Genomic DNA, 13,305 nt, shown 5'->3' on the forward strand with positions numbered 1-13,305 from the left:
TCAAAGTCTGCCTGGGGGATGTTGCTCTCAGGTGGCAAATAGATGAAACAAACAGTTAAGAGGAACCCTATTATGAGATGAACTGCTATAGCCTTTTAGTTGGTGGTAAGTGGCATAGCTTGAAATAGGAGTATGGCTACCCACAAGGATGGTAACTCCTCAATGGGCAGATCAATCCCCAGCTCTGTCTTTGTGAATAATTGAACAGTCATGCAAATAAGGGTTGCATGACTTATAAACACATGCAGTTGCTGTACACAGGTGACAGCACTGTACACAGGTGACATATGAAATGTTCCAGAAACAACATGTAATGCATTGTGATGGATAGGATCTAACTATTTTAGAACACTTTTCTTCGCTGAGGAATAGATGGGAGAACCATAATCTAATCTAGATCTTATCATTGCTCGATAAATGTGCAATAGTGAATAACGATCAGCTCCCCATGGCAGATATTGCTCGTAAAATGTTTAATTTGTTTACACACACTGTGCGTAGATATTTTATATGTTCTAGGAAATTTAGTTTGTGATCCATGATTACATCTAGTAGTCTGATACTATGCTTCAATGGGATTGGTTGATTGCTTATTCTTAGTTCTGGGTCAGGATGTATCTTTCATTTTCTGCAGAAGTGTATTGCCGCTGTCTTTTGTACTGAGAGTCGATATCCATTATAGGTGGACCAGGAGTCTATTTTGTTTATAGTGCATTGAAGCTGTCTCTCGATTGTCTGCATATTCTGCAAGTGACATGAAATAGTGAGATCGTCTGCATATATATATGCAGACGATCTCATTCCATTGTTTCTGGAATGACTTCTGTGATAGGACTTATTTTTATTGTGAAAAGGGTTGCACTAAGGACTGAGCCTTGGAGAACCCCCTGTTCTTGAATGTATATTTGAGACAAAATATTATGGTAGCGGACTTGGAAAGTTCTTTTATGCATGAAATTCTGGAGGAACTTTAGTAGTCAGCCTCGCATTCCATTTGTGCAATTCCTGTAGGATACCATATCTCCAGGTAGTATCAAAAGCCTTTTCGATGTCGAGACATATCAAAACAAGATGTTTGTTTTGGAGAAAGGCATTGCGGATGTTTGCTTTGGCTTTTGTCAATATATCCAGTGTTGATCTGTTTTTCCGAAAACCATATTGGCTCGGACTAAGGAGATTGTGCGAGTCAAGAAACCATGTTAACCGATCATTCACCATTCTTTCTAAAGTTTTACTAAGACAGCTAATAAGGGAAATAGGGTGATAATTATTTATATTTGAATGGTCCTTCCCTGGTTTTGGAAAGGCCAACACAAACAAATGCTGCCAAGTCTGGATATGTGCGCTCAAGGTATATCCTATTAAAAAGCAGTTGAATCATGCAAAAAGAATTTTCAGTGAGATGCTTAATCATTTGATAGTGAATTCCACCCGGACCTGCTGCGCTTTGTTTTGATTTGGTTAAAGCTTTATGTAGCTCATTTATAGTGAAGGGTTTGATTGTATGGAATCTCATGAGTTATGTGGAAATTAATGAAAGACTGGTCAATATGTCGATGCAGCTGATAATTCCTCAGGTTTCTCCTAGTAAATTTGCAATTTTTTCTGGATGTTATGTTATGGCCTTTCCAGCTCATTATCAGTTTAGGTGCTGTTGAATACTTACCTGAGATTTGTCTAATTTCATTATTTCTATTAATTTTGTTAGCAAAAGATATCCAGGACTCTTTTTGAGATTTCTTTCTTTGCTTCCAGGCATTCTTCATTCCACCATTGCTAATGGTTGTGGCACTGATTAGTGGTCTTTGGTATTGAAATATTTGCTGCAAAGATGATTTGGTTTATAACATAAGTAATGGCACTATTGATATCACATTGCCTTATAGTTTGCTCATCTAAAGAAGCAGCACATTGGTATTTTTCCCAGTTTGCTTAACGAAATTTCAACTTTTTACCTCTTATTAATTGTGGTACATCATTTGTTAATAGGTGGCAAACAACTGGGTAGTGATCACTGTTACAAGGATCATTTGAAACAGACCAGTCAAGAATAGGATAGAGAGCCGGGGAACAGATGGTAAGGTCAATTGCAGAAATGTGAGTACCTGTGTTTAAGAATGTTAAGTTTGCCACCTATTAACAAATGATGTACTGCAATTAATAAGAGTTAAAAAGTTGAAATTTATAAGTCTTTTATCTAGAAGTTTTTCTATCATCTGTCCTCTTTTGTCTATATGAAGAGAGCCTCAAATGGTATGATACCCATTAAGGACTCCCATTAAACAGAATGGAGATGATAATTGGTTAACTAAGTCCTCAAAGTCTTGCAATGTATACATATGGTTAGGTGGAAGATAGAGTGAAACCATGGTAAAGGTAATTCCAATAACAATGCGGATCACAACTGCTTCAAGGGATGTTTGCAGCTGAATATGGCAGGATGGAATATTAGAGTCAACCAAAATGGCAACTCTCCATGAGTAGTTGTTGTAGTTTTACGATCTTGCCTATATATATTTTGTAGTGCTTGATTGAAATATTTATGTGCAGAGTTAGGTTTGTTTCTTGTAAACAAACACTTGCAGGATTATAGACGGAAATCAGATCTTTGATATCGTTAAGGCTACTCTGAATCCCATGACAATTCCACTGAAGAAGTGTACCATTATTTGGACTTAGTTATTGATTCAAATGATTTACAATGTGCTGCCTGTTTCCACTGATCTATTTTGACTTTTTCTTTTCTAGGGAAATTTGGTCTACTACCACTGTCCATAACATCATTTGTGTAAAGTTCCAGAACTGGTTCGTCTTCTAGCTCCTTTTCATCAATTTCCATAGTGTCAGTATTTTTTTGTATTTTTCAACAGATTTCGTGGTTGTTGTTGTTGTTATTTGGTTTTTAGGAGCATTAGCAACTAAGGCCATATTGCTCCGGGATATGCGGTGGTCATTCCTTGACCTTTCCGCATCCTCCGTATTTGGTGGTGACGGGCTCGAACCCCGGTCTAATCAAGAAGCGTGTGCTACGCACTGCTGCTCCTTCCCACCTGGCTACGGAGGCGCCAGATTTCGTGGGATTTGCACTACAGTCGGTCCTCGTATAGCACGTGTTTGCATTACACGAATTCGATCATACACGATTTATAAATAGGGGAACGTTATCTTATATAACACGAACCGAATTCGCTTATACAAGATTCGCCTTTGTGTTTACAAGAAATGGCAGTCGAACGCGGAATCACCCCAACTGAACGCAACACGATAGGAATGAAGAAGATTCTGAAAATGTATTTATGTGTTTTATATCAGTGAAGGGGAAACACATTTCACCATAATAACGTAAAAACCAACACAATTCCAGCTATCGGTATAATCGCAAATGCAATTAGATGGAGTTTACTACCAGTTTATAACAGATTCCACTAGCAGAAACGCAACTGGAAATTGTTTTTATTGTTTTATGGTAGTAACCTCCAGAAATGTGCTTTAGTAAAATGTGAGGTGTTAATTAATAGTGTATCTCGGCCTTTACGGTGTTATTTATTCAGTTGCTACACGCGCGCAGCTTTGTTTATGTGTATCAAGCGTGCCACCTCGTTTTGTAATTGTGCTTTATTCCCTAAAAATTAGTAAAATACTTAAAAGGTGTGAAAAGGAAGCGTCCTGGCTAAGACACTGCAGATTCAGAGAGAAAAAAAAAAAAAAAAAAAAGCAATATATCGATAAACAGAGGCGAACTGGGTCAAAAATTCTTACCCGGGAAAATTTATAGTGGCCTCATACTACGGTTTATGGCCAAAATCACACCGGCCTCTGGCCCACCGTGGTTTCCCCCGTAAGGCTTATGGCCAGTCCTCTTCTGTCGATAGAGAAAAAATACGAAATTGTGAAACGCTTTGAGCAAAATTAAAGACCATGTGATATTGCACGTGCTACAGACCTAAATGAGGCAACGCCGAGAATTACAAAGAATGCAGCGAAAATAAAAACAACTTTCATAGCGGGAACAACTCAAAGTGTAATTAATATCCATTAGATTAAGACACAAGAATTGGAAGAGATGGAACGGCTGTCATCTGTTTGGATAGAAAATCAAACAAAAAGCAAGTTTTCTTACGATAGAAGCAAAAGCATTAGCAATATTTTATTACGACTTACGTATTATAATTTATACTTACGTATTATAAAATACGTAAGTATTTTATTAGGACTATTTTATTTAATATAAATTTTTTACGAATAAAATACGTATTTTATTCGTAAAAAATACTTTTTTAGTATTAAAAAATACTTTATTATAATATATTATTTTTATTACGTATTTTAATCGTTATAAAATACTTACGTATTTTATAACGATTAAAATTACCCGATTATTTATTGTGTTTGGTAACGTTTTGGTTCCAAATGTGTGTTCAATCTTGGGTGGTCGGCACCTAACCCTACTTTTCCCATAGGGCCTGTTGTTTATATTGCACGATTTTGCATTGCACGAGGGTTTCTAGGAACGCAACTATCGTGCTATACGAGGACAGACTGTATTTGTTGGGGCGCCTCCGTAGCCAGGTGGGCAGGAGCAGCAGTGCGTAGCACACGCTTCTTGATTAGACTGGGGTTCGAGCCTGTGCCCACCAAATACGGAGGATGCGGAAAGGTCAGGGAATAACCACCGCATATCCCCGGAGCAATATGGCCTTAGTTGCTAATGCTCCTAAAAACCAAATAAAAACAACAACAACAACTTGTTGGAGTTGGATCTTCAGCATCTGGTGAGATTATAATGGGTGTATTAATTGCCTGGTCAACTTTTGGTTTTGTTTCTAAAAGGAGATTACGTTCCCAGTCCGCTATTGAGATGTTAGGTGGAATGGAGATGTCAGTCTGTGTTACAGTTACTTTTGTTTTCTGTACTGCAGTTGCTGCTGCATATGATCTCACTGCTGGAAGTAATGGTATCTGCTTTTTGGCTTCTTGGTATACGACCATATGTTCAGTTTTATATTTCTGAACTTGCTTCTCTCTCTCTTCCATATACCACAATCTCTGAAATAGGAAGGTCTCCTTTACAGTTTGGACAGCGAGGAGACTCTGTATGACATTCTTTATCATTATGGTCTTTTGAGCCACAAGTGGCACAAATAGTTTGTCCTCTGTATACTGTTTGGGAATGGGTAAGATGCTTGAAGCATCTTATGGGATTGGGGATGTATGGCTTTACCTGGCAGTTCAGGTATCCTGCTTTGACTGATGTTGGTAGAGTAGGAGTATTGAAAGTAAGTATGATAGTGCAGGTTGGTATCAGGTTTCCACCCTTTTTAATAAGGATCCTTTTTGCATGAATGACATTCTGGTTTTGTAACTCTAGTACAATTTCTTCTTCAGAGCTGTTTAAGAGGTCTCATTCCATGATAACCCCTTTTGATGAATTTAAGTGGCATGTGGAGTGACCTTGATGGGAATCCCACCAAAAGCGTTGGTTTTAAGAAGCTCTGAACGATTTGCTGTTTCTATTAGTATGTCACCAGATTTTAAGTGGTGAACCATTTTCGGTGGACCAGCTACATGTTCTAAGCACCTTTGTATTACAAAGGGAGAAAGTTTACTAACAGGCTGGTCTGTTAGGGAGTGGAAAATCAGAAAGAGTGGAGAGATGGTTTGGGTCACATCTTTCTTTTGTCTTTTGGCAGTAGATGGATTAGGATCATCTTGCTGCCAATTGTGATCAGTTAGATCCATAGTTCCAGGTGAAGCCTGGTTTGTCGAGTCCACTGTTGCTCCTTTTAGCCCTGAAAGGATTATTTTTCCTTTCAGGTTTCCTGCCCCTCCACGGGGAGGCAGGAGCAGTGCCACCTAGTGACCAAGCGGCTGGACAGTTAGTTTGTTAGTGAAGAAAATAAATGTACTAAGAAATGTGGCTCTTGTTAAGAAAAGAAAGGTGGTTTTCCTTCCTGGGTTCTTACTTAAATCTGTTAAGGACAGAACCACTTACAGTGAACTGAGGATGAGAAAGGGGCTAGAAATGAAACAGAATGAAATCACTTGTAAAGATCACTCTATATGTCGCTTAAGAAAAATTGCTTGGTCCCTATCGCTTGGCACTCGGGGCCCACTCCTTGATCTTTCAATTCAGAGCAGATTTCTTCTTTGGAGACATGAAGAAGATTCCACTCTGATATTACACTGTGTGAAGAGTCAGAGTGGTGGGGGTTATGATGATTAGTATTCCCCTTATCGATTTGGTTTTCAGGATTTTTTCGGCCTGTTCTGTATTCGAGGCTTTGACTAAAATGTCTCCAGAATGCAGCCATTTTATGGATTTAGGTGACTCTGCCAACCCTTTTGATCATTTCTGGATGAAAAAGGGCACCATTTTTCCACTTGACTGCTCTCCAGTGGAATGGAGAGTGAGGAAATGCAGTGTCATTGACGGTAGTGTGTCCTCAGTTGTGGCTCTTGTTAAAGAGATTTTCTGAGTATTATCACTTCGATTCTGTGCTTGGTTTCTTCTGGGGGGGCCCTTTTTTGGGGCCCCAGATTTATATCACTCATAGGAGTAAAATAAAATTTCGGATGCCCTAAGTACCTCAACCACCATGGATCCTTAAGAGGCTAGGCCCGCTCAGGAACTAGCAGGTACTGCATACATGAATGGGCTGCAAAGTTCCCTTAGGAGCAGCATACCCACCCACATTTACAATAAATCTCAACCTCATCCCAGGATCAAATGGAGAGAGAGAGGCTTATTGGAATACAGTTGACCCTTGCAATAAGAATCGCCTGCCGACTGATCCAGTCGAGCCACTCCGGAACCTCTGTCTTGTTGAAACAGGGGTCAAAGTGGTATATTAGGGCTGAGCTCTTCACCCACTAGGATTCCCCTTTCTAAGTTTACATGGGTTGCAGTGCATGTCTGTACCTGCCAGATTCCAATGATGTAATTCTGGAAGTCCGGCAGCATCACTGGGAGGTCCCCCTCAACTTTAACAGGTGCCCACATAGAGGGGAAATACTCACTGTGGTTTATGTTCTGAGAAATCTGATGGGTTGCTATGCTTGCATCATTTGGTTCAGCAATCATCCTAGAATTGCCTTCAAAGATTCATGTGGCTTACAAAAAAGGCCAGAAATTTAATGGAGTTGCACCTTATTTTAGTGCATTTAATGCACTAGAATAAGGTAATCTACAGTTTAATGCTAGAATGGAACCAAATTATAAACGATCAACTCTAAACTAAGAAGAAATTAAACTATTAAACTTAACCAATTTGTAGATAATGATATCATTTCTAACTGTTTTCTAAAGTGAGCATAAGTCAAAGCCATCACTTTCACTGAAGGGAACAAGGCACTCCCAGACAGTAAAGTGAAAAAACATAACGCAGAGGAACAGTCTTTTCTTAAAATATTTCAATATCTGGCACTGAAATAGTATCCCATTCCTTTACTAATTTGTTGCATTGCGTCAATGCAACCTTGTAATAGGAGTTAAATTATACATACAAACAACATTAAATATTTTAATGAGAATTTTTGCTCCCCCACACACACACACACACACACACACACTTGGCTATTCATTTAGTGGTGTGCATATGTTTCATCACCTGGCAAGGTTGCTAGTGAAGATACCTACCAACTGATGAGAAGCCAGGAGGAAGCTACAAAACAGCTATAATAGTGTGCCTTGAAGTGAATCAAGTCCAAATGAGCTATACAGAATCAACTACAATTTATTCTGTGTATTTAGTTTACTTTAAATATAAAAACTAAATATGTTAATGGCCTCATCTGCAGAATATGTGCTAAATCATTATTATCATTACTGAAATGACAGTGTGAATTTGTAAGTGTGATGTAAGTGTTATATTTTCATAATGCCCCTCCATCGCTTGATGTTGCAATAATGACATAAGCACACTGACACATCCCAATTACAACATGCAGTGGTCAATGGCCTCAAATGAAATAACTAACCTCTCATATAGTAGATAATACATAGAGAGAAATGTGCAAGGATTTTGAGTCTACTTGGATGTTTATTCATACTAACTGCACATTCTTTACTTGTTATGGCACTATACAGTGATAACCTGCATATAAGCATATTCTTTAATGCATGCTCATAAAACTTAGGAGTAAGACTCATTGCACTGATAAAGTAAACACCGAGACAATTAAGGCTATGAAGTGAGTATAATGGGTCAGCAAACTGCATGTATTCTAGGCTATTGCATTTTCATCCCACATACATGCAAACTTAGCATGTACATGGGATAAAAAAATTCTATGCTTCTGCCTGAGACCACCTAACAACAGCCTCAGTTAAAAACCCTTTATAAAGAATTCCTCCCAGATGCAATGATAATCAGTCATGGCTGAGCAATAAGCAACAAAGTCATTATACTGTCATGGAAGACACATACTTGAGGACTTTGCTATGCTTCCTCTTTGAGAACACACAAAACAGTAAAATGTAACTAGTTATTTTAACATGTAGGAGATAGAATGGTGCTACTACTATTTATCTAACTACATTTATCACAAAATTTGTGTCCATGTAGTGCATAAGCGATGTTGCTTAGACATTTTAACTCATATTTATCTTCTACAATTATCTGTTAGAGAAATATACTTAATTAAGATTTGCCCTGTAAAATTGAAGAAGCAACTCTTACCTTCTTTGAATGGAAGCATTTCATACAATGTTCTTATTTCTGACTGACGAGCTTTACCTGCCATCACATTCTGTTCCTATTTGGTAAGAAAAACCAGTTATTTTTAGAGAGATTTCACCATGAATACAGCATGAATGCAAATTTAAATAAGAATAAAGGTGACTTTAACCCACAGAAAACCAAAACCATCATTTTTTCACTAATAGAAAATAAAACAAAAAACAATCTACATAATAAATCATTTATTCTCTCATTAAATCTGTGGCTAACTTAACTGACTACCAGGCTAAATTCTTGGTCTTATTTTCAAAAAAAAATTTTAAATTCTGATTTATTGTTTGCTGATTTTTCAAAATTTGGCATGTCTGACTCAGGGTTAATATGTAAAATTTAATTTATATGCATATTGATATAAAGAATCATTTGTAATTGGCTTTATAAAAAAAAAAAAAAACATTAACCTTAAGGCTTACATACAAATTCATGTTTTTAATAAAAAATCACATAATGAAGGTAGTATCCATATGTCATATTGAAAGTGAATCTTAAGCAGCATGCACACAGGCAGTAATGTCCAATTTTTTTTTTGCCTGTTTATTATGTCATGATGCAAACATTGCAAAGGAAGCTGCTCCTCCCTTTTAGAACTTTTAAAAAAACTTATGTGGGATTTACTTAACAATGCAACTACCATCAGGGATAAAGAGAAGGGATTTTGCTTTCACAATTCTATACAGTGGGGCCAACTGATTATGTTACCATCAGTAAATTCTAAATGGGAAGCATTCAAGGAATTAATCTTGAAAGCTAATAGGCTTTTCATACCAACTAAGAAATACTATTCAATGGTTTAGACCTAAATGCATGTCAGATTAACTAATTAGACTCATGGCAGAAAAGAAAAATGCATGGGATACATATAAATTATCAGACGACACAGAAGCCTACGATAGATATAAGTTAATTTGTAATCAAGCCACAAAAGAGGTTAGACAAGCGAAGGTAATTACGAGAAATCTTGGACAAAGGATGCAAAGAAAAACAGTAGACTCTTTTACTTGTGTAAACTCTAGAAGGAACAGGATCAATCAGATTGGTCCACTTGATATCAATTGTTTCGACTCTTGGTGATCCTGCTCAGGTAGCTGACAAACTGAATGAGTATTTTGCACATCTACATTCTAACAAGAGCAATTCTGTAGGGATGTGAAGGCCAGAAGTTCATACTCTAACAGGGAACTAAATGATTTTGTAATAACTGAGAGGAAAGTGGAAGATAAATTAGTAAAGTTAGGCATAACAAAGGCACCTGGGGTAGATGAGATCTATCCAGTTATATTAAGGGAGGCAGGAAAGTAAGCAAATCCTTAGCTATAATTATGAGAGCACCCTTGGATTTGTGTGAGGTCTCCACAGACTGGAGATGTGCAAATGTATCCCCAATTCACAAAGGGAGCTCAAAGGGTGACACAAGTAATTACAGGCCTGTTAGTTTAACTTCTGTTCCAGGAAAAATAATAGTCACTGGTTAAAGAAGCATTGCAGGATCATCTAGATAAGACTACAGTTATAGTCAGACATAGCATGTGTTTGTTAAGGGGAAATCTTGTCTTACCAATTTGATTGGATACTACAATGTGGAACTGGATGCAAAAAATAATTTTAATATCATATACTTGGATTTCTGGAAAGCTTTTGATATTGTTGCACATAAAAGACTGCTGCAAAAATTGGAGCAGTATGGCATTAAGGGCAAGTTTCTGCTATGGATGAGAGGACGGTTGAGTGGGAGAAGACAGAGAGTTGAGATCAATGGACACTGCTCTTCGTAGACTAATATTATTAGTGAAGTCCCTCAAGGTTTGGTGTTGGGACCATTGTTATTTTCTATATTTATCAATGGTATTAATGAGAATATATCAGACTATGTATAAGTTAAGTGCTATAGCATCATTAATACATAGCCAAATCTGAATTAACAGAATATTTGCAAGGCAGCATCGTTTTAAGTTACATCTCATATTGCGAATGCCTTCACAATGAGTTGCCATGATATTGCACTACTTCAAATAAGTAACGCTTCACCTGAGGAGAAGACTAATGTTACTTATTCTCAGATGGATGCCACCACAGTCTTCTCCTCAGGTGAAGCGTTACTTATTTGAAGTAGTGCAATATCATGGCAACTCATTGTGAAGGCATTCACAATATGAGATGTAACTTAAAACGATGCTGCCTTTCGTTTTAAGTTAATTCAGATTTGGCTATGTATTAATGATGCTATCGCACTTAACTTATACATAGTCTAGACTTTTTCATAGCTTGAGGCTTTAGCCCTAAACGCTTTATAGGATATATCAGACTTAATGTCCAAGTTTGCAGATGATACAAAGGTTGGACAGATGGGCTGAGAGGTGGCAACCGAAGTGTAACGTTGACAAATGAAAAGTACTGCATATGGGGGGCAGTTAACCCAGAGTAATGTATCAACTGTGTAGTACTACACTCAGGGTAGTAGAGAATGAAAAAGACCTAGGGGTAATTGTGCAGTCAGATATGAAGTTTTCAGAGCAGTGCAGATAGGCTGCCAGAGCAGCTCATGGGGTCTTGTCAATGATATACAGGAACTTTGCTAACAGGGATAAGGATGTGTTTATTCCTTTGTATAAGGCAATGGTCAGGCCACATTGAGTACCACATACAGGTCTGAACGCTTCACTTTAGGAAGGAAGTAGAGCTGCTGGAATGAGTACAGAGAAGGGCAATGAGACTGGTGAGGCAAAGGATGCCCTTACTAAGAAAGGCTTAAGTTCTGCAAATTGTATCGTCTGGAGACTAGGCATCTTCAAGGTTATCTTATTGAGGTGTATAAGGCTTCGAACAGTTTGAGCAAGTTCAATGCTGATGGGATTCTTCCTCTTGCTCAGATTATGCATTTGAGGGGGCATAAATTTAAATTCAGGAAAGGCAGTTGCAGAATATATGAGCAGATATTTGTGTTTAGCTAACAAGTGGGTTGATTGCTGGAACAAACTTTATTTTTGTCATTGTGGAAGTTGATAGCTTAAATAAATTCAAGTTAATACCAGACAAACATTTGGAGCAAATGAATAAGTGAAATGGGAAGGGTGTTTTTTTTTTTTTTTCCTTGGCTGATGCTGTATAAGCTTACTTCCTTGTATCATATGCTACTACTAAGTCCCTTGGATTGGAGAAAGTGCCATGTACTGCCAATACACAAGGGCATTTCTAGGAATGTTAACAATGAAATGGTCAATCTGACAGCAGTAAAGTCATGGAGGCTGATCAAGATGTGCAATACAGGATCATCCAGACAGAAATGGAATTCTGATGGAAACATAGCATGGTTCTGTAAAGGAAAAATCACGTTTAACCGACCTGGTTAGGCTATTTTGGCAAAGTCACTCATGAGGTAGGTAATAATTTTAGCATTGTTTACTTGGATTTCAGCAAAACATTTGACTCAATTCCCTCAATCCCACATGAGAGGTTACTGTATAAGCTGGAACATTTTGGAATCACAGGGAAAATCCCTAGATGGATCACATGATAGCTGCAGGGCAAGAATAGAGGATTGTGATCAATGGCTACTCTTCAGATTGAGCTAATGTAAGAGTTGGGTACCCCTCCCTTCATGGATCAGTACGGGACCACTGTTATTTTTAATTTTCTATGGCTGATGTCAAGATCAGTACAGTAACTGATCATTAAAAAAAAGCTTCTTCAGGATGACTAAGATTTCAGGGATGGTAAAAAAAAAAATGGCAGCTTAGTTTTAATGCAGTCAAATGACAGTTCTTACACCTGGGGAATAGCAACCCCAAAATAACATATACAATAACTGACCCTCATATTGCATGAATTACAAAATAGTATAAATATTATACACTTGGCTTGAACTAAAAACAGTAGAAGTAGAGAAGTAATAATCCCACTGTAAAAAGCAATTGTAAAACCACACTTGGAATACTGTTTTCAAATACAGGTTTATAAGGCTATGCGAGATGAAAGTATAATGAATGAGGGTGAAATGTTCTTGTTATCAATGATCCCAGAACTAAGAGACCATAAATTCAAATTTGAGAAAAAAGGTTTAGACTGGATTACAGAAAGAAAAACATTGGAGAAGGATTGGGATATACCTCACTGAAAATAGAGCCTGTAACACACATGACGAATCTGTATATATCATATACCTTTGGTAATCATGACTTTCAATGTGATCAAGGGCTATTTCTATTGCATGGAACTCTGTGGTATATATGCTGGAAAAAAAAAAAATAATAAAATATATATATATATATGCTGGTTCCTTGTGAAATCTTGTTGGATACTGTTTTGTGTGGGAAGACAAGAGCTGATCCCACATATGATTCTGACCAGTGTCGTACCTAGACTTCTTTCAGTCCCGGGTGAAATATCCATCTTGGGCCCCAACACTCTTGAGAAAGTGTGGATCCTAAATGAACTTGAAAATGGTGATTAAAAAGGAAAGTTTTAATAAAAACAGGTAAGTTATTACTCCAAATACCATTATGGAGGTTTTGCAATATGCCAAATCACCAAACTCTGTTATATGCTTCCAATATCCAAAAAAAACTGCTAC

At 37.5% G+C, this 13,305-nt stretch overlaps 1 protein-coding gene across 8 annotated transcripts in view; it reads right to left on the bottom strand.

The window, feature by feature from the left end:
* LOC150079283 (ubiquitin carboxyl-terminal hydrolase 48-like) overlaps nt 1–13,305 on the bottom strand; it is a 955,076-nt gene that overhangs the window by 606,262 nt on the left and 335,509 nt on the right. For all 8 annotated transcript variants that reach the window (XM_090382262.1, XM_090382266.1, XM_090382265.1 and 5 more), the window contains one exon: nt 8,679–8,754. In XM_090382262.1, coding sequence (XP_090238388.1) covers nt 8,679–8,754 — 76 coding nt within the window. The remainder of the gene's footprint in view (nt 1–8,678; nt 8,755–13,305) is intronic.

The sequence above is a fragment of the Mastigoproctus giganteus genome, chromosome 10 (assembly GCF_048544385.1).
Source record: "Mastigoproctus giganteus isolate SK-2022 chromosome 10, ASM4854438v1, whole genome shotgun sequence".
Taxonomy (NCBI): domain Eukaryota; kingdom Metazoa; phylum Arthropoda; class Arachnida; order Uropygi; family Thelyphonidae; genus Mastigoproctus; species Mastigoproctus giganteus.